Source organism: Lemur catta, chromosome 14 (genome assembly GCF_020740605.2).
Source record: "Lemur catta isolate mLemCat1 chromosome 14, mLemCat1.pri, whole genome shotgun sequence".
Lineage (NCBI taxonomy): Eukaryota > Metazoa > Chordata > Mammalia > Primates > Lemuridae > Lemur > Lemur catta.
The window spans coordinates 47,746,670-47,765,766 of record NC_059141.1 but is presented as its reverse complement, the minus strand read 5'-3'; the positions used below and the strand labels follow the sequence as shown (position 1 = coordinate 47,765,766).

At 51.3% G+C, this 19,097-nt stretch overlaps 1 protein-coding gene across 3 annotated transcripts in view; it reads right to left on the bottom strand.

Annotated features, from left to right (window-relative positions):
• The window catches only part of TSPAN15 (tetraspanin 15), a 38,523-nt gene extending 24,301 nt beyond the window's left edge, over nt 1-14,222 (bottom strand). The window contains exon 1 of one of the 3 annotated variants that reach the window (XM_045569328.1): nt 13,974-14,222. In XM_045569328.1, coding sequence (XP_045425284.1) covers nt 13,974-14,069 — 96 coding nt within the window. In that variant the 5' untranslated portion in view covers nt 14,070-14,222. Of the gene's footprint in view, nt 1-7,817; nt 8,047-13,973 lie in introns of those variants that run through there. The other 2 variants (XM_045569325.1, XM_045569326.1) reach the window with 2 other exon arrangements.
• Between the last annotated feature and the right edge of the window lie 4,875 nt (nt 14,223-19,097).

The following is a 19,097-nucleotide window of genomic DNA, read 5'->3' as shown; positions in this document are numbered from 1 at the left end:
AGTTCTTTCCCCAAACAGAGCATCCCCATCAGCCTATGTATTCACTCTCGTGGGGAAAGATGCCTGGACAGTGGGGAGGGCTGGTGGTCAAGGTCAGGATAGCCAGCAGGAGTGTGGCCAGCCAGTGCTCACCCCCCAATGTGATTATCTTGTACCCCCTGCTGCCTCCCCCAGAAATGCTCCTACAGAAAATGACAAGAAAACCATGTAGCAAATCCAGATGTTCTGCCCGGAGGCTTTGAAGGACTCAAAAAAAAAAAAAAGTGAGCATAGTCTAGATTGGGGGAGACTAAAGACATACATAGCCAAAAGTAATGTATGAACCCTGGGTGCATCCTAGGTTAGGTAAAATGTCAGCTACAAAGGACATTTGAGGAACTGAGGTGCTTTCTAACACCAACAACCAATTCTCTGGGGACACTAGGTGGGTGTTCTACAATTTAATTCAATTCTGACACTGTCCACCTGGAGTTAGCATCGGTTCCCACAAGTTAAAGGGCTCAGCTATAAATCAGGGATTCCCACAACCCCTTCCTCAAGTTCAATAATTTGTGAGAACAGCTCTCAGAACACAGGGAAACATTTTACTTATATTAACCAGTTTATTATAAAAGACACAACTCAGGAACAGTCAGATGGAAGAGATGTACAGGGCAAGGGCTAGCCTGGGGCCACCACCTTCCCAGCACCTCAAAAGGTTCCCAAAACCAGCAGCTCATCAAATCTTGTTGGTCAAAAGTTTTTTAGAGAGCTTCATCTCCAGCCCACCCACCCTTCTGTCTGGTCCATGGGGGCTGGTCTTTCTGGGGACTGGCCCCAACCCGAGGCTCTCTAGGAGTCCTAACCTAAGTTGCCTCATCAGCATAAGCTCAGATGTGGTGAAACTGGCTCACTATGTGTAACAAAAGACATCCCTAACAGGAAATTCCAAGGGCTTTGGGAGCTCTGTGCCAGGAACCGGGGACAAGGACCAAACATATTTCTTAAGACACAGGGAACTGGGGAAATTTTCTTACGGACCGGACCGTGTATCGGATGATGATTCATTTAACAGCAATTCGTCCTCGGATGGACAAGTGGTGTGTGGAAGGATGCCCTGTTTGGGAAGCTGAATGCTGGGTGTTCGGAGGGGGCGTGCCATGATGACTGCAGCTTCCCTGTAGCTGGGTTGGCAAAAAAGAAGTGGTCTATTTAGAAAGAACACCGTTATGATGTTTATAATTGGTAACTCAAAGGCAGGCAGATATTCTTTGAACTCTATTTTCAATTTCTCTGTGGGTTTAAAATTTTCAAAAAAAAAAAAGTCCATTTCCCCCATCACAGCTCCAACTACTGACTGGGAGGTGCTTCTCCAGCCACTTGGCAGTTCCTTCCTTCCAGTCTGAGAGAAGGGACTGTCTCAGGCCCAGCCCAGCCCACCACAAGCATCAGAAGCAAGGAACACATCAGTGGGCCACACTGCTTCCCAAAAGCCATGACCTGGCCACACCAGGGGTCTCCCCAGACTGTGGGCAGCCAGCCACGGGCGTCTGAGTCCCTTAGAGCATCTTCCCCCAGGGCCTGGCCCAGGGTGGTGTATGTGCTTGGTGAGATTACGGGTGGGCACTCAGGGAATCTCCAGTCTGGCTTCCAGGTCAGCTCTTCTAATGGGAGTGGGGGAGGGGTCTTAGGGGAGGAAGGGGTCTTCTGGGTGGGGACAGCTTTCCTGGACCAGCCAGACCTTCCATTTCCGGCTTTCTGAATTTCCACTCAGCAACAGCAGGACCCAGCAGCCCCACCCCCACCCCACCCTCCCCAGGGCTTGGATCAGGCACAATCAGGCAAGTAACACACAGCAGTCCTCCCAGGGACTCCAGAACCTATACCGTGCAGGGCCTCAGAGGTTACCCCTCAAGTTTCAAATGTACTGGGACCTTTTTTGTCAAAAAGAAATCCAATACAATGAACTGTGTTGCTGGATCCTGATTTTTTTTTTAAATGTAGTATGAGAGACATTTTAGGGACAATTGAAGAAGTTTTAATACAGACTTGATATTTTCTTAGGCATGATAATGGTGCCGTGGTTATGTCCAAGAACATTCCCCTCTTTTATGGAGATGTACCCTGAACTATTTGGGGTGAACTGTCATGATGTCTCCAATTTATTCTGCCATGGGCAGATGTTAAAATTATTGATCGTAGGTGGTGTACATACGGGTGTTCACTGTATCATTCTTTCACCTTTTCTATATGATAAAAATTTTTTACAATAAAAAGTTAAGAAAGCTGGCCAGGCGCGGTGGCTCACGCCTGTAATCCTAGCACTCTGGGAGGCCGAGGCAGGTGGATCGTTTGAGCTCAGGAGTTCGAGACCAGCCTGAGCAAGAGCAAGACCCCATCTCTACTAAAAATAGAAAGAAATTATCTGGACAACTAAAAATATATAGAAAAAATTAGCCGGGCATGGTGGTGCATGCCTGTAGTCCCAGCTACTCGGGAGGCTGAGGCAGAAGGATCCCTTGAGCCCAGGAGTTTGAGGTTGCTGTGAGCTAGGCTGATGCCACGGCACTCTAGCCTGGGCGACAGAGCGAGACTCTCTCAAAAAAAAAAAAAAAAAAAAATTTAAGAAAGCAAGATCCAAGTTCCATGCTTTCCAAGAGGGGGTCTGTTTACAGGCCTGAGTCTTCCTTTTGCCTGAAGCTCCAGACCAGGTTCACTTCAGCAGGAAAGTCTCCGTGGCCGCAGCCAAGGGCCAGCTCACCAGCAGCCCGGCGCAGGCGGCCTCCTCTGGCCCGGAATTAATCCCCAGACCAGATGTTTCACCAACTGCTCACTGGAGCTAAATACAGGCTGTAACGGGAACCTACCTATTACACATCCAGGAAACAGGATGCCGAGGGCTTTAGAACTTGCTCCTCACCATGCCTGGGGAAGAGGCCTGGGGGAGGGGAGAGAGAGGGTCACTCACTTTAAATCCCCTCCTCCTCTGCTTTAAGAAAATTAGGACAGGAGAAGATGCACACACAAAAAAAAACCCAGCATGACAATGAAAGCCCGGTGCAGAAAGCAGCCACTGTGAGAGGAGGTAAGGTCAGGGGAGGGACGGCTCCGAGGGCTGGGCTGCTGTGGCCCAGCAAAGACGGCCACTCAGGAGCCGTGTGACGCTGGACAGATCACTCCACTCTGAGCATTGGTGGCCTCTCCACTGTGAAATGGGAACACAATGGTCATTCCGGGGGCCAAGCTCCTTTGTCAACTGTAAGACGCTGTAGCGTACAACGAGAAGCCCCTTCTTTAACCGTCAGCGGTAGACTCGCTGCGACAAGTGTCCGCACCGGGCCAGGAGGGGTCACGCGGCCACAGTTCCCAGAGAGGAGCTGGATGGAACCACTGAGAACGTCCAGCGTCTCCCAAGCTCCAGCCATTCTCTTGGTCTCAGCGCCGGCTGCGTTGGCCAGCTACCCGCACTATTAATGACGTACTAGTCTTCTTTAAACCCACTGGCTCGTCTTACTAAAATAAATATGGTCCTGACCTAATCCACATCTATGAAATCACGAATTTGAGGTACTGTTTTCTTCAATACACATCGCACTTAACACACATTAAAACTTTTAAATGCTCCCCCACGAACCAGCTAAAACGACCTTGTGCGCCACCAGGAACAGGCAGACAGACGCGGATCTGGCCCAAGCCCCTTACTCTGCAGCTGGGAATCTAACGCCCAGAGAGAGGCTGTCACTCCCACAAGGTCACACTGCGAATTAGCCCTCGGTCACAGCTGACCGGGGCTCCCAGCTCCCAGGCCAGGGCTCCCTTCACTGCAAGCCGCCCTCCCTCACCCAGAACAAGATTTTTACAGCCCAGCTTGGCAGGCAATTTCAGTTTAACAACATCCATAACCAGGAAGTCCTTCCTGAGTGCTAGTTTGCATTCCCTTCCCCTGTTCTGACCTCTTTCCACAGGTTTTCCTTGCAGAGGGGAAGCCCCTATGAAACCAGCGGTGGGGCATAGCCCCCTGGCCTGGTTGGGGGTGGGGGGCAGGTGGCACGGGCAGAACCGCAGGCGGAGGGGCTCCAGGCCTCACTCCTTGCCAGCCTCGCTCGTCCCCAGCCCCCTCTATGCAGCCCACAGAAAGGAAAGGGATTTTCGGGTCCATTGGGCCCCTCCCTAGCAAGCAACCTGGAGCAGAAGGGCTTGTACAGTTCCCCAGGGCCGCCCTAGCAAGCTGGGTAGCTTAAACAGAAAGGTATTTTCCCACCGTTCTGGAGGCCAGAAGTCTGAAACCAAGGTGTCTGCCGAGCCAGGCTCCCTCCAGCACCTCCCTCCTTGCCTCCTCCAGCTCCTGGTGGTTCCTGGTGTCCCTTGGCTTGTCTGCCTCCGTCCCCACACGGCCTTCCCTCTGTGTGTCTGTGTCTTCTCTTCTGTCTCAAATCTCCCTCTACCTTTCTCTTATAAAGACACTTGTCACTGGATTTGGGGCACACCTAGCTAATCTATTGAAAGGATGATTTCATCTCAAGATCTTGAACTGAATTCTATCTGCAAAGACACTTTTTCCAAATAAAGTTACATTCGCAGGTTCTAAGACATGGACATACCTTTTTTACGGGGCCACCATTCAGGCCACAACAGAGCTCACAGGTAGGAGTCAGAAATCATGTCCTCATCCTTCCACTAACTGGTCACTAGCCCACCACCGTGACCGGAAAGCGGCGAGAGACTCCACCTGCTACACCTTTCCTATGGGGGTCAGAAGTGCAGGCTGTCGATACTCAGACCACACCCAGCTGTCCAATATGATGCCCATCTATCAGTTCCCAAACTTGAGACACAATCTAAGGGGGAAAATTATCATGGACCACCCCACAAGTTCGTGAATCCCTAACTCAAGAAACTCAAGTCTGATACTACAGAAACTTCTTCGAGTTACAAACTTAACTGCAAAGAAACACTGCCTTTAGAACAAATAAAACAATGCTCTAAAGATAACCAAAAGGAAAGCAAAATTCTAAAACTCATGGACTCCCATCTGGTCCCCTGCAGGAGAAACCAGCCTCCCAGAGCCTCCCACACCCCCAGGCTGGTGGTCTCACACATCCCCGCCAGCCCTGCCTCCCCAGGCTGAGCCCCATCAACTGCCCCTGCACCCCCCCCATTAAGCCCCCGGCTAGATTGCTCTCTCCCTTTCTGGGCCTCGCCCAACCATGTCTGCGAACTTTCCCCAGTTCAGAGAGACTGTCCAGATCGTCAGGGAGGTCAGAAGGTTCCGCACATCATTCGGAATTAAACTGCAGAGAAAATTGGCTTGGAAACCTGGCCAGCCCAGTCAGAATTCCCTTGGATATCACCATGAGCTGTGGTTCCCACTCCAGCTGCACATCAGACTCACCTGGGTAAGTTTAAAAATTACAGGTGCTGGGCCCCACCCCAGACCTGCTGTATGACAAGCTCTAGGGATGTGTGTCCCTGTGGAATCCTCCCTAGGCAGGAGGCCTCAAGCTGCAGAGTTGAGGACCACTGCCCTAGAAGGTCCTGTCTTTTGACCTAGGAAAGTGACCCAGTCTCAGAATCCTATGCCAACCTCAAAAGCTGGCACCCAGTGCACACAGGAAGGACTGTCCCACTCTGTCATAGCATGGGCCAGGGCTGGCCTCAGCCCCCCACCTTGTGCCCATCCCTGTACCCAGCACACAGTAAATGCACAGAAATGACCACTGTGACCCCAGGCACCCTGTGGTCTCCCCACACTGCACCCTGCACAGCCAGGCAGGCTGCACAGACAGCCCTCTGGAAGGGGATGGGAAACGGCCTGGGGAGGCTGCGTGACTTGCGAGGGGTCACAGGCCACATCCTGGAAGGGACTTCCAGTGGCTCTGGGAGTTGGTGGTTCCGGCTTTCCCAGGCAGGAAGCAGGAGGGCTCTGAGCAGAAAAAAATAAGCCAGACTGGGCCAAGGTTGTTTTCCTTCTACCCTCCAGGAAAATATTTGCTTCCCTGCAGGCCAAGATGCAAATGCCTCCCTTGGCTAGAAAGTCCCTTTTGGAAAAAGTTACAATCCAACAGGCACGTTTTCCACAGTGAAAACAGCTCTTGTCCCAGGGACAGACACAAATGTTAGGTCTCAAACAAGTCACTTCCTCTCTCAGGGCCTCAGTCTCCTCCTCTGTAAAATGGGACAAGAGCCCCTGTCCTGCCCAGGTCACAGGGTCATTCTGAGAATCCAAAGAGGTAAAGCAAAGTGCGGTGAGACAGAGTTAATGGCTATCGTATGACATGCCCCGATAAGAGCTCTGGAGACTTTGCCCCATTCAAACTTCACCCTGTGAGAGGCACAACAGTTACCCCTTTCAATAAACCAAGGCACAAAGAGTTGTCCCTGACTTGTCACGCAGCTAACAGGACCTGCTCGTCACTCATCCACCAAGAAGCACTCATCCTCCGAACCTGGTGAGTTGGGCCCTGCGGGGCCTCCAGACCTGGCCTTCCCAGAGGCCATTTCCAGCCTCAACATTCAGGCCCAAGAAACAGCCCGTTTGTTCCTCAGTGACCCAGCCTCGCTCTCCAGAGGCGCATCTACACTCCTCTCTGCCAGGCCTCCCTGTCCAGGGAAGCCTTCAAGGTCCTCCCAAGGACTCCTCTGCAGCCACAGTCTGGGTGGGGAAGACGTCACCTCATACTTCTTTGTCTCGCCTCCCCCTAGCCCAGGGGCCCACCTTGGAGCTGAAAAAATGCAACATGGTCAGGGACCAGCTCTCAGGGCCTTGCAGGTCACTCCTCAGGCAGCCTGCCTGGCCCCGCATGCCCACCGTGAGCCCACAGCCTCTGCAGGTGCACCACGGCGACCCAGGAACCCAGGGGTGGGAAGGGCTGGCCCCTGGGAGAGACCATGTGCATGCCCAAGGGGTCAGACCCGTCAGCCCAAGGACCTGGCCACAGCCATCTGCTCTGGGCAGGCTGAGCACACCCAGAAGACAGCAGCCTCCTCTGACAAGACCGATCCAGAGGTTCTCATCAAATCCTAGATCCCCAGCAACCCCTGAGCAATGCGAGCCCCCCTCCCTGTAAGTCTGCACCCTCCATGGGCAGGGAGCTTGTGCACCTCTCACCTCACAGAGCCCCACAGCCCTGTGCGGCATCCACAGATGAAGAGTCTAGGAGGCTCAGAGAGGTGGTCCTTTACTCAGGGTCACACAGAAGAGCCAGCACACAATCTAGGTCTCCAGGTGGCAATACCACCAGGTCCTGACAATTAATCACTTCTTCTCGTCACTCAGACCCCGAATTCCTCACACAACCAGGCGCCTGCCACCCTCTCCAGCCACAACTTGGCCCTTCTGGGGCTTCCACATCGGCTCCATCCATGCCTACCCACCTGCCTCAGGGCCTTTGCACTTACTGCTCCCTTGACCTGGAATGTTCTCTACAGGACTTTTTCTATAGCTGGCTCCTTCTTGTTCTTTGAGCCTCGGCTGAAATGTCAGGTCCTTATAAAGGCCCTCAGTGACCACATCACCTAAAGCAGGGACAGCCATCCCTCCCCACTTACTCCTCAAATCCTCAATTTCCTTAGCACCTATCACATGCGGTATTTATTTATCGGTTTGTCTATTTTCCAAGGCCTGAACTAGGTCTGTCTTGTTCACAGCTGTTTACCACACCTATCACAGTACCTGGCATACAGTAGGCGTCAAATAGCTATTTGTTGACTGAATGAACAAACAAACCATCCTCACCCCGGAGAGAATGGCTGGCTAAGTAGATTCAAACCATTCACATCCAAGAGTTCTCTCTGGGAAAAGTTGGGTTTTTTCCCCCCAACCTCCTGTCGTGGCTTACCCAGAAGACATCTCTCCCGTGTGTGTGGAGTTGGCACAGCAATTTCCTTATCAGTCCTTTATTTGGTTTGCTCTGAGCCTCACCCCAGGGTGGCATTATGAGTCACTGAGGAGAGGGGCTTGGCAGGCAAGGTGCGCAGGAGGGCGAGTGGTTATTCCTGCTCCCCCGGGATCCAAACAACAAAAGGTGGCAAGGTCCAGTCCTACGACTGGACGCAGCGCTCCCTTACAGGAAGGGACAGGACCACGCACAAAAGTCTAGACTGAGAGGGCAGGAATTTTCTCAGGGCCTTGGTTTGCTCATCTGTAGGATGAAGACGTCGGAAGCCTCTCCAAACCCCTTGCAGGGCCACAGTCCCGATTCTCCGGATTTTAAAGCCTTGTGGCGAGACTGGGGGCAGGGAGAACCTCTCTGTGCCGCTGGCCTGGCCGACGCCATGAGATCATCTCTGACAGCCCATTAGGCACGGCTGACCACTTCTCCAATACGAAGCCTGCCCCATTTTCAGCTTCAGTTTCATTGTTTTCTCTTTGAAACGCTTGCCTAGAACAAGAAAATGGAGCTGCCCGATGAATCAAGCACAATAAGAAAAAAAAATAATAAAGAAATAAAATATCTACATATACGTACAAGGGGATGCCTGGATGGATGTTTACCCACACCTAACAGTGGTTCTCTCCCGGTGGTAGAATCGAAGATGAGTTTTATTGTCTTCATTGTACTTTCCTGAATTGCTTGAATTTTTTTTTTAAACTATGTACACATATTATTTTCACAAATACAATAAAGCTCTTTTCAAAAATCTCTTGCTGGAAACTGGATCCACTTTCTTTTCTGTCTGGCTTCATCTAATGCTTACGAGGGAGGCCAGGTACCTGGCCCCTCTCAGAAAGGCTGTCTTCCAGCCTCACCCTGACGCCAGGGAGGAATACACAGGGGACCCGATGAAGCAATGGAGTCAGGCAAGCTGGGCCTGCTCTTGGACTGTCACTACGTGCCACGGGCTCTCAGGCAACTCGCTTGTCTCCAGGCCTCTGCTTTCTCCTCAGTAAAATTAGAAGGTTGCACTAGAGGTGTCTTTAAGGGCCCTTCTCATTCTCAGTCTGTGGCTCTGGAGCACCCAGACTAGAGAGGAAGACAGGGAAAGAACAGCTAACCTGTAAGTAGCTGATATAGTGTTTGTCATGCACCAGGCACTACTCTAAGCTCTTCCTGTATATTAATCCAATTAACCTTCTCAGCAACTCTCAGGTAGGGTCTAATGCCCATTTAATAGATAAGGCAACTGAGGCATGTAGAAGCTAATACCTAAGTCACTTAACCTGTAAGTGCTGGAGTTGGGATTTGAACCCAGATAGCCTGGTACAGAGTCCACACTCAACCACTGAACTGTAGGGAAATATAAAGCATCACAGGCCAAGGCCAAGCTCCAGTAAGCAGGTCCATCCTTGGAGAAGGCAAGAGAGAGTTCATATTGCCTCTAGCGTTCATTATTACCACCCACTCCCACTTCCTCCCCACTTGCCCTCGACCCCCACCAAGTCCTTTTCTTCCTAATTAGTCAACGGCCTCCCCCTCACACACACACACCCTTACCCCGCTGAGAACCCTTCCCTTAGTCAAGGCCACAGGCTTGGGCTTTCTAGAGAGCCAACAGCTCCATGATCAGCCCAGTCCATTTTGCAAATTCAGGGGTTCAGCAAGCCTCACCACTGCTGGCTACACCCCCAGCTTGGCCTCTGCCCCAGGTTAGATACCTGCCTCATAGGCTCAGGTGGGACTCAATCACCGTCATGCAACAAGCCTTCCCTGTGCACCTACTGTGTGCCCAGGCCCGGCGTTCAGAGGAGGATATGAACGAGCTGTACCCCTGACCTCCAGGCATCCCCCGTCCAGCAAGGAAAAGCAGCCCTGTAAACAGATCTCTAGGATATGCTGTTGGCAGTGCTAAAATTAGAGGTGTGTCCCCAATGGGCTGAGGTAGCATGTGTCAGAACGATTCACCCTTCGTGGTGGGAGGTTCTAAGTGCCTCTGGGTGAGTTCATTTCTCATGGAGACAGCTCAGTGACATACTGGAAGAAGCAAGGAGCACTAGACTGAGGATGCCAGATCTGCAGAGTGGCCCTGAAACATAACCTCTTGAAAACAAGAGGGCCCTTGAGTGCGGGGCAGGAGATCACTACAGGGGTTCAGGGTCACATTCGCATTGACTCACAGGCTGAGAAGTTCTCCTTGTTCAATTCCCTTCTGACCCCTCCCATCGCTTCAAGGAGCGAGTCTCAGCTTGGGTACCAGTTTGTCTTTAAGCCACTTAAGCACTTGTCAACTTGCCTTTTGAACAGAGAGGGTGGGCATCAGGGCCACCAGCCTTCAGCAACCACATGTTGCTAGGACTTTTGTTTTCCCTGTGCTATATTTATTTTAACCATTGCCTGCTATTTATGATAAGGGATATTGGTTTCCCATTGGTCATAGTGATATAAAGCCTCCTTTTAAAAACAAATTTAAGTTTAAACAGTCAAAGAAATATATTAAGTAAATAAAATTATAATTTGTATAACCTCTAGAGGAATTTAACAACATCAAAATTTCAAATGCACGTACAAAAGCCGGCAAAGCTGTTCTGTGCTGCAGGATGGTCCAATGGCGAGTACCCCGTAGGGAAGGGGTAGTGACTGGAAGAGGACTTGAAGGGGCTTCTGGCTTCCACTACCCGTTCTGTTGGTTTATCTGGGCGCTGACTGTACAGGTGTGTTCACTTTGTGAAAACTCATCAAGCCGTATAGGTGCATTTCTGTATGTATGTTATACATTCACATGCCCTTTAGCCCAGCAATTCCGCTTCTAGATATCACCCTACAAACTTACACACACATCTAAATGACACACTCAAAGATACTCACTGGACCACTGTTCACAGTAACAAAAGACTGGAAACAACCTAAAGGGAAGGATTAAATAAATTTTGGCACAGCCTAGAGTGAAGTCTATGCAGCCATCAAACAGAATGAGGCAGCCCCTAGCAGATCTCCATAATTCATGTGGATCTAAATTTAAGTGAAAAGTTCTATGGATAGTGTGCTACCAATGTGAAAAACATATATATGATATATCTACATGTTTGTGCCTAGGACATCCTTTGCCTAGGACTGTGGTCCCCAACTCCCGGGGCCACAGCCTGGTACCGGTCCATGGCCTGTTAGGAACCGGGCCACACATCACCTCATGAGCTACGCGATCCCCTGTCCCCATCCATGGAAAAATTGTCTTCCGTGATTAGCTGGGCATCGTGGCATGCACCTGTAGTCCCAACTACTCGGGAGGCTGAGGCAAAAAGATTGCTTGAGCCTAGGAATTTGAGGTTGCAGTGAGCTATGACGATACTGCACTCTACCCAGGATGACAGAGTGAGACTGTCTCAAAAAAACAGAAAATTGTCTTCCATGAAACTTAGGAACCAGGGGCCACACAGCAGGAGGTGAGTAGCCTTGGAGCAAAGCTTCGTCTGTATTTACAGCCGCTCCCCATGGCTCATATCACCAACTGAGCTCTGCCTCCCTCTGCCCCTTGTCCGTGGAAAAACTGTCTTTTATGAAACCAGTCTCTGGTGCCAAAAAGGTTGGGGACCTCTGGCCTAGGAGATCTCAGAAAATAATCACAGGAAACTGATAACAGAGGTCTCTTGTGGACAGGGCAGGGCAGGTCTTGTCAGTGAACACTACCCTTTTCTTGCTTTTTGCCCATGTATTTCCTATCAATAATAATTTTTAAAGCAAAAAGTCTTAAAGTGCATGGCTGTGATAAAACTTATGGCCCCCTTCAGACCCAAAGACTGAAAGCAAGTGTCAGTACTCTGGGCTTTTAAAGCAAGTAACCCTTGCCCCACCCCCACCCCCCAAGGGATGGCATCAGAGATAATGGGCTTTCCTGTAAATGGTTTCCAATTAACAGCACACCCAGGCCAGGACAAATTACTTACTTACACTGGGCCTCCGCCCTGCAGTCAAACTCTGGCACCTGGAGCTGCCCTGTCAGAGTTGGCAGGTGGCTGAGTTCTTGGCATGGGTGGAGAGATTTTTAAGCAGAAATACTTCCAGGGATGGGAGTCAAGGATTTGGTAAGGCAACCTCAGCTGGCAGAGGAAGGATTCCAAGTCCTGAGTCCTGCCCTACCCAAGAGAAGCAAAGCAAGGGCCACAGGGCAGGCTCTTCCCAGGGCTGCAGAGGACAGCAATAGAACAGAGCCTTGAAATTTTGAGTTTGGTTTGATTTAACCACACAATTTACTCTTGGAAAGCTCATTCTCTCCCCGTATCACTAATGCTAAAAACAATTCAGTGACATGCAGGGCAAGGTATCACTTATCCACTTTACAGATGAGAAAATGGAGTTGTGGGGAGGTTAAGAGACGGCGCAGTGATTACACATCAAGGGAAGGAGTGAAGCCAGAAATGTAATCCCACCTTCCTACCTCTCTACGCATCAACCTGAGGCTGTCCACTTCCAACTCTGACCAACAGAGAGGAAAGCTCACCAGGCCAGACAAGGGGCAGGTAAAGGATCCCTGGGTACTTACATAACCTATGAGACCATCTAGAGCAGGAGTTTTCAATCGTGACTACACACTAGAGTCACCTGGAGAGCTTAAGTAAATTTAAATAAATACCTACACCAGGGCACAGGAATCTGTAGTGTTTTTTAAAACTCTCCAGTTGATTCTGATGCAACTTGGGGTGAATTAAAGCTCAAATCACTCCCCATACAACCTTCTGCTTCTCCAGAGCTTCCACCAATGGGCCCTTGCTCCATCCTCCAGCCCCCGAACATACTGCTCATCTCTCTTCCACACTACCTAGAGTCACAGGATTGGAAGCTGGTCTCAAGCTAGTTTTCTAGATGGAAAAGTCAATGAACAGTACTGAGGCCCCAAACAGGGAAGTGACTTGCCTCAGATAACCCAGCAAGTCAGAACCAGAGCAGGACCCGAATCTGATCTCCTGGTTACTAGGCAAGGTCACAGCCACAAGGGCCTCACAGGGAAAGCCAATCCTGATGGCAAATCCAAGAGCTCCTGCCAGCAGAAGAGACCCAGTGAGGGGCTGAGAAGCACACCAGGAGAGAGAGTGTGTGTTGGTGCGGCATAGGGTGTGGCTCCCCTGGGGTCCCTGCACAAGTCTGTCCTGGTGGCATACTGGGGGAAGGGGGCTATTCTAGATTGTTAGGGGTGGAGGTGGCCTGTAGAAAGATGTCCTCATGTATTGACTAGGCCCCAGGCTAGTCTGATACAACCTTACCGAAACACAGGGGCAACTTACACCCTGGGGGACCAGATTCCTGCCCACGATGACAATAATAATGGCTCACACTTCTGCAGCTTGCTAGGCACATACTTGGCCTATCTCATTTAATCTCCACAAGCATCCTAAAAGTTGAAAACAGTTACTGTCTCCATTTGCAGATGAGGAAACTATGGCCCAGAGAGTTAAAGTAACTTCTCAGTTACTGAGGATCACTCAGCCAGAAAGTGGAAGCTGCAGGATTCAAAGCCTAGTCCAAGTTCAACCACTATCATCCTTCTTCCCCAAGGCAGAAGAGGAGGTATTTCGCCCAGTGGCAGCGGACACAGTAACTGAGCACCTAGGAGCACCGGAGACGCGGTCTGGTGGACTCCTCCACTCCACGCGCATCCGCCTCCCACCAAAGAGGAAACGAAGAGGCAGGGGGCAAGTGTCTTGTTCAGGGGCATCAGCAAGAAAACAGCGGGACCAAGCCCAGAATCCAGGTCCCCCGAACCCACACAAGGCCTGACTCTCCACAGGCTGATGGGGCAAACTCCGCAACACCTGGCAGGCATGGTGGGCGCGGCAGGGCGGTAACCACGGCCTACCCAGCGGGCAAACAGCGCATCAGGTGCACACAGGTGAGCCACGTGGCACTCGGTGGGTCTGCAAGCAGCTCTAACGCTCTTAACAGGGTGGCCAGAATTGAGGTTGAGCTCGGGCCACCAGAATTTCCCGGTTCCCAGGGAGAGAGGGACTAGGAGCAGCGCGCACTCCCCGCGCCTTCCCCGGAGTTGCTAAGTCTGGACCCAAGCCCGGGCGGTCGAGGGAGTGTGGACCCCCAGCCCCATCCCCAGGCCCTCCTCGGGTCACTCACCCAAAACACTGTGGAGTAGATAATGAGTGAGAACTTGAGCCAGAGGTAGGAGACGCGCGCGCAGTAGCGCACCTGCTCCGAGTCCCCGCGGGGCATCCTGGGCGCTCCCCGCGCGGGTTCCCCGGGGTTATCGGGGCCTCCGGGGCTCCCGGGCTCGCTCCCAACGCCAGCGCTCCGAGCCCGACCCGCGGCTGCTGGGCTGTCCGCCCCGCCACCGGCGCTCTCTGCGGGACTGACACTGGCGAGCCGCAATCACCGCCCCCGCCGGGGAGCCAGCCAGCCGCGACCGCCAATGGCAGCCCGGCGGCGCCCGGCCTCGGGGAGGGGGCGGGCCGGGGGCGGGGCTGCGGCTCCCGACCCGAGAGGAGACGGAGGAGAGGAGGGGCGGGGGCGAGGGGTTTGCAAATGAGCTCACGTGCTACTGTGGAAACGCCCGTGCTAACGCAGGGGGGCGTGGGGGCGTGGGGTCCAGAGGTGCGCTAGGGGAGAGCAAGCGCGCCCAATTGGGGTACACAGAATTGCCAGCTCTGCACTGTTGTCAAGAGGGAACACTAGAGGGGAAAAGGCAGGAATTAGCCGCCAAGGTGTTAAAAGCGCAAATGAGTATGCAAGACGGGAATGGAATAAGGAAGTGGAGTTGCTCGGCCTGAGGAGGGCGGAGTTCGGCACCTAGGAAGGTGCAGCAGACCAGGGTGGGGCCCAGAGGCCCCCATAGGACTGGAGTCTGGAGTTTCCTCGTGTAACACATCTGCTAAGGCCTTTCCCCAACAGATCTCTGAAATCCCCTTCTTTGGCACCGGGTGACATCCCAACCCTGCCCCCAGGGGCTTCCTGCTCCCAGAAAGCCCTCCCCTAGCCCCATCCTCAAGCCAGGTTGGGTAGGCAGCTCCTTCCCTTGCACACACACAGCCCGGCTCTGCCCCAGCCTCTTCCTTCCTGGCCTCTTCTCAGCCTAGGACCAGAGGTGGCTGTGAGTCTGTTTCCCACAGTTTTACTCACTGTTGCTTTGCGGTCTCCCGGGCCTAGCTCAGCCTGGGGCTTGGGAGCCAAGTAATCCCTGTATGCATGGCCCAGAGGTCAAGGGCTCAAATAGTGCTGGGTGGGGTCCCTGGTGGTGGTTCCAGGAATGTCACCCTTATCCAAGTCCCCTGCTCTGGGCTCCCAAGCCTCCTACAGACACAAAAAGACAGACCCGGCTGGCCCCAGCCCCCTGGGCTCTGCCATAGGAGGAAGAAAGCAAGGCAGGAGGTGGTGAGCGGGGAGTGACGTGCTGGGAAGGGTAAAAAGGAAACCCATTTCCTGGTACAAAAGAAGCAGGAACTGCAAGGGTGTTTGTGTGGAGCAGAGACATGGAACCAGAGACTGACGCAAGTTACCCTCAGATGAATGACCGACGGTCAAGAAGATATCTTTTCTTCGCCTGCTTCTCCCGAGGCACCAAGAAGACGTCTTCCCCATTGTTACAAGCTGTCCTTTCTGTCCTTTAAGGAGGAAGATTTTTTACTGTTCTTTGGGGGTTAGAGCCTCACGCCCACTCTTTGAGGTGCTGGTCTGTATCCCCACCCCTAGATGCTTGTAGCCCTCTCCATCCCCTGGAGCATCTTACCTCCTCCGAGGACAGCCTCCTGGCCTCCTTTCCACACTCTGTATTTAATCTAGAGCCCCAGCTACCCACGCACCTCCCCCATCCGGGTTTCCATCAGGGTTTCCTTCCAGTTGCCCCTGAACTTCCGTTCTTCCCTTCTGGCCTCTCCAGCCAGCTGCATTTTCTCTCATCTCGCAGATACTCCCTGGTGACACACAAGCTTCTGAGCAGACCCCCTCAGCTCTCCCTGAGCCCCTGTAAGATGCCCTGGGGGCTGAGGTGCACCTTCCCTGCAAAGGGAGCTCTTTGGGGCTGGCACAGCCTTCCTGGGCTCCTGGGCACCTGCACTGGCCCTCCCCACCTGCAACCCCAACCCTGACCCCAAGCACCGGGGCTTATCCTGAGCCACATTTGGAAACACTGAAGCCTCAGTAGAAGTGGCAATCTGTTTTCCACTTTTCCTCCTTTTGCTTGGAGCCCTGGGATAGGGGACAGCAGGCTTGGTACTAATCCTGGTTTTGCATCTTTTTGTGGGACTGTTAGAATGTGTGGCATAGTGTGACATACAGGTGTGAATGGGACCCTGCCTGCAGATTAGAATCACCTGGTGAGCTTTAATTGTATCCTGATATCCAACCCTCACCCCCATCACATCAATCTCCACCAACAGGGACCTGGGAATCAGTATTACTTTACAGCTCCCCGGGTAATTTCTAAAGTGCAGCCAGGATTAAGCATCACTGGTATAAAGGTAGGCATGAGGGTGAGGTTGTCAGCCAAGATTTTATCAGAAAGCACATTCCAGAGGTCACTCAGCTGGCCACCAGTGTGCTGGTAAATGTTTAAAAACCAGGTGGTAGGGAGCCGTTGCCAGTTTCCACAGTGTAAATACTTCCCCCATGTCTGATTTTTAAGTTACCAGCTTGAAGTCAATGAACCTGGGAGTTCAGAAGACACATGCAGAGTCCCAGACATCGCAGTGTCCCACACAGCCATCCTTCTCCCAGTCTACCCCAGGGCTTTACTGAGTAGGGTAATGGATGCACTGTGAAATTATCAGCTTATTAATTAGCATAACATGTATTAGAAATGAGCTCTCATTTGTTGAAATTAGTAGTATTCAAGATATGTAGGCCCACCTGTAATCCTAGCACTCTGGGAGGCCAAGGTGGGAAGATCATTTGAGCTCAGGAGTTCGAGACCAGCCTGAGCAAGAGCAAGACCCTGTCTCTACTAAAAATAGAAAGAAATTATCTGGACAACTAAAAAAATATATATAGAAAAAATTAGCCAGGCATGGTGGTGCACGCCTGTAGTCCCAGCTACTCGGGAGGCTGAGGTAGGAGGATTGCTTGAACCCAGGAGTTTGAGGTTGCTGTGAGCTAGGCTGACGCCACGGCACTCTAGCCTGGGCAACAGAGTGAGACTCTGTCTCAAAAAAAAAAAAAAATGTTAAAATAAAAAAATAAATTAAAAAAAGAAAGATATGTAGGCTGGGTAAAATAGTTTAGACACCACCCATTCCTTGTTCAAACAGAGTCAAAGAATCTCGGGAAGCTGCTAACTCTTACTTAGGGATGAGGCACTAAGCTAAATCTTTGAGGGAGACTCTGCCCCAAGGTATTTGGATACCACCATCAGTCTAACTGAATCTTGCCTCTAGAATGTTGTATTTTCCTCAAGTGGATCCTTCCTGTAAGGTGGAAGAGCTCCTTAAAGCAGGGGTCCGCAACCTATGGTGAGTCCTATAATTATTTCATTATATGTTACAATGTAATAATAATAGAAATAAAGTGCACAATAAATGTAATGTGCTTGAATCATCCCCAAACCATCCCTGCCCCCTGCCCAGGTCCATGGAAAAATTGTCTTCCAAGAAAACAGTCCCTGGTGCCAAAAAGGTTGGGGACTGCTGCCTTAAAAGACAGAGAACTGGGCTTTCATTGATTTTCCAGAAAGAGTTGTATGAACCAGTTTTGTGGCTGCTTCCTAATAGATGTTTGTTTTATAGGTATTTGTATGGGCAGCAGAATTTGTTTTGAGATCTGTTTGCATGATAACTCGGCAGGGAGATGTAGAGGAAAATAACTAACCCTTGCCTTTAGCAGCTACTACAGTTTATGAAAAAGAACCTACGGATTGTGCATGACCAGCTTGGCTTGGCTAAGTCTGCCTCTGTGCCACTGGGCAAGGGATTCTCTCTGTGCCCCTGTTTCCCCATCTGTGCAACAAGGAAGTTGGACTGTTTATCTTTCAGTTCTAACAATCCTAACTGTAATCCTCACAGTCAACGGATCAGTCAGCAAATGTAAAATGAGCTTCTACGATGAGTCAAGTCCTGCCCAGGCTCTGGGGATACAGCTGCAAACATGATAGACAAGAGCTTCTGTTCTATTCTGCTGGGAAGTGAGGAGTTGTGGGCACATGCAACGCATGAAAACAAACACATTAAAAGGGTAATTTCAGATATGGATACATACTAAAGATCTGAGAGAAGAGCTCCCAAGTGGAAGAAACAGCAAGTGCAAAGTCCTGAGACTGGAAAGACCTTGGAGGGATCCAAGCAGCTCGTGCAGGGGCTACTGGGAGGGTGGAAGGAGGTGCTTTAGCAGGCTGCTGTGTGGGGGATAGACAGGAGGGTGCGAGCCTGTCGGGGGAGGAAGACTGGCTAGGAGGACATTGCAGCAGTCCCAGTGCAAAAAGGTTTGACTTGGACTTCGGGGACAGCATTGGAAATGGTGACAAGCTGTTGGATTGAGAATATATATTAGAGGTAGAACCAACAGGGCTTCCAGATGGAGTTCTTTTGCGTTGAACAACTAGGTAGGTGTTGCCCCCACTTACAAAGGTGAAGAAGATAAGGAAGAGTGGGGGGTGGGGGGAGGTTGGGTCACAAATCAATTAGTTTTGTGCTCACGTTGCCAGCACATACACTAAAGAGAAATTGAATTTCATTGGCCATTTTATTTTTTGAGACGTCTTTTCAAAATCAGGTGGAGTTGTCTAGGGAGTTCAGCGGTAATGTTTGGGGTGGATGATATAGATTTGAGTGGCATCAGATCCATTTAAACTTTGGGCCTATGTGAGATCATCTAGGGAGAAAATGTAACAAGACAAGATACCAAAGACACGCTGGGGCCCTCCCACACTGAGTGGGAGAGGCCAGCAAAGAAAACAGAGAAGGTGCAGCCAGTAAGGGGACAGGGATGCTCAGAGAAGCTAAAAGAGATGTGGAGCAGGAGGTGGTATCTTGGGAATGCCCCTTCATATAGCAAGGCTTCTACTATGTCCTGGGAGGTCAAGTGGGGGCCGCACAGTGAATCAACCATTGGCTTTGCAAGATGCAAGTCATGGTGACTTTGACGAGAGCTCTTTCCACAGGGCACTTATTAGAATGGCTTGGGGAGGGAAAGAGCAAGAAATGGAAGAGGCAAGAACAGATAACACAGGGAAGAGTACACTCCCAAGCAGATATGGAACCATTCACATGGGAGTTCACACCTGGAATTCTTCCCAATCCACCAAATACACAAGAGTTA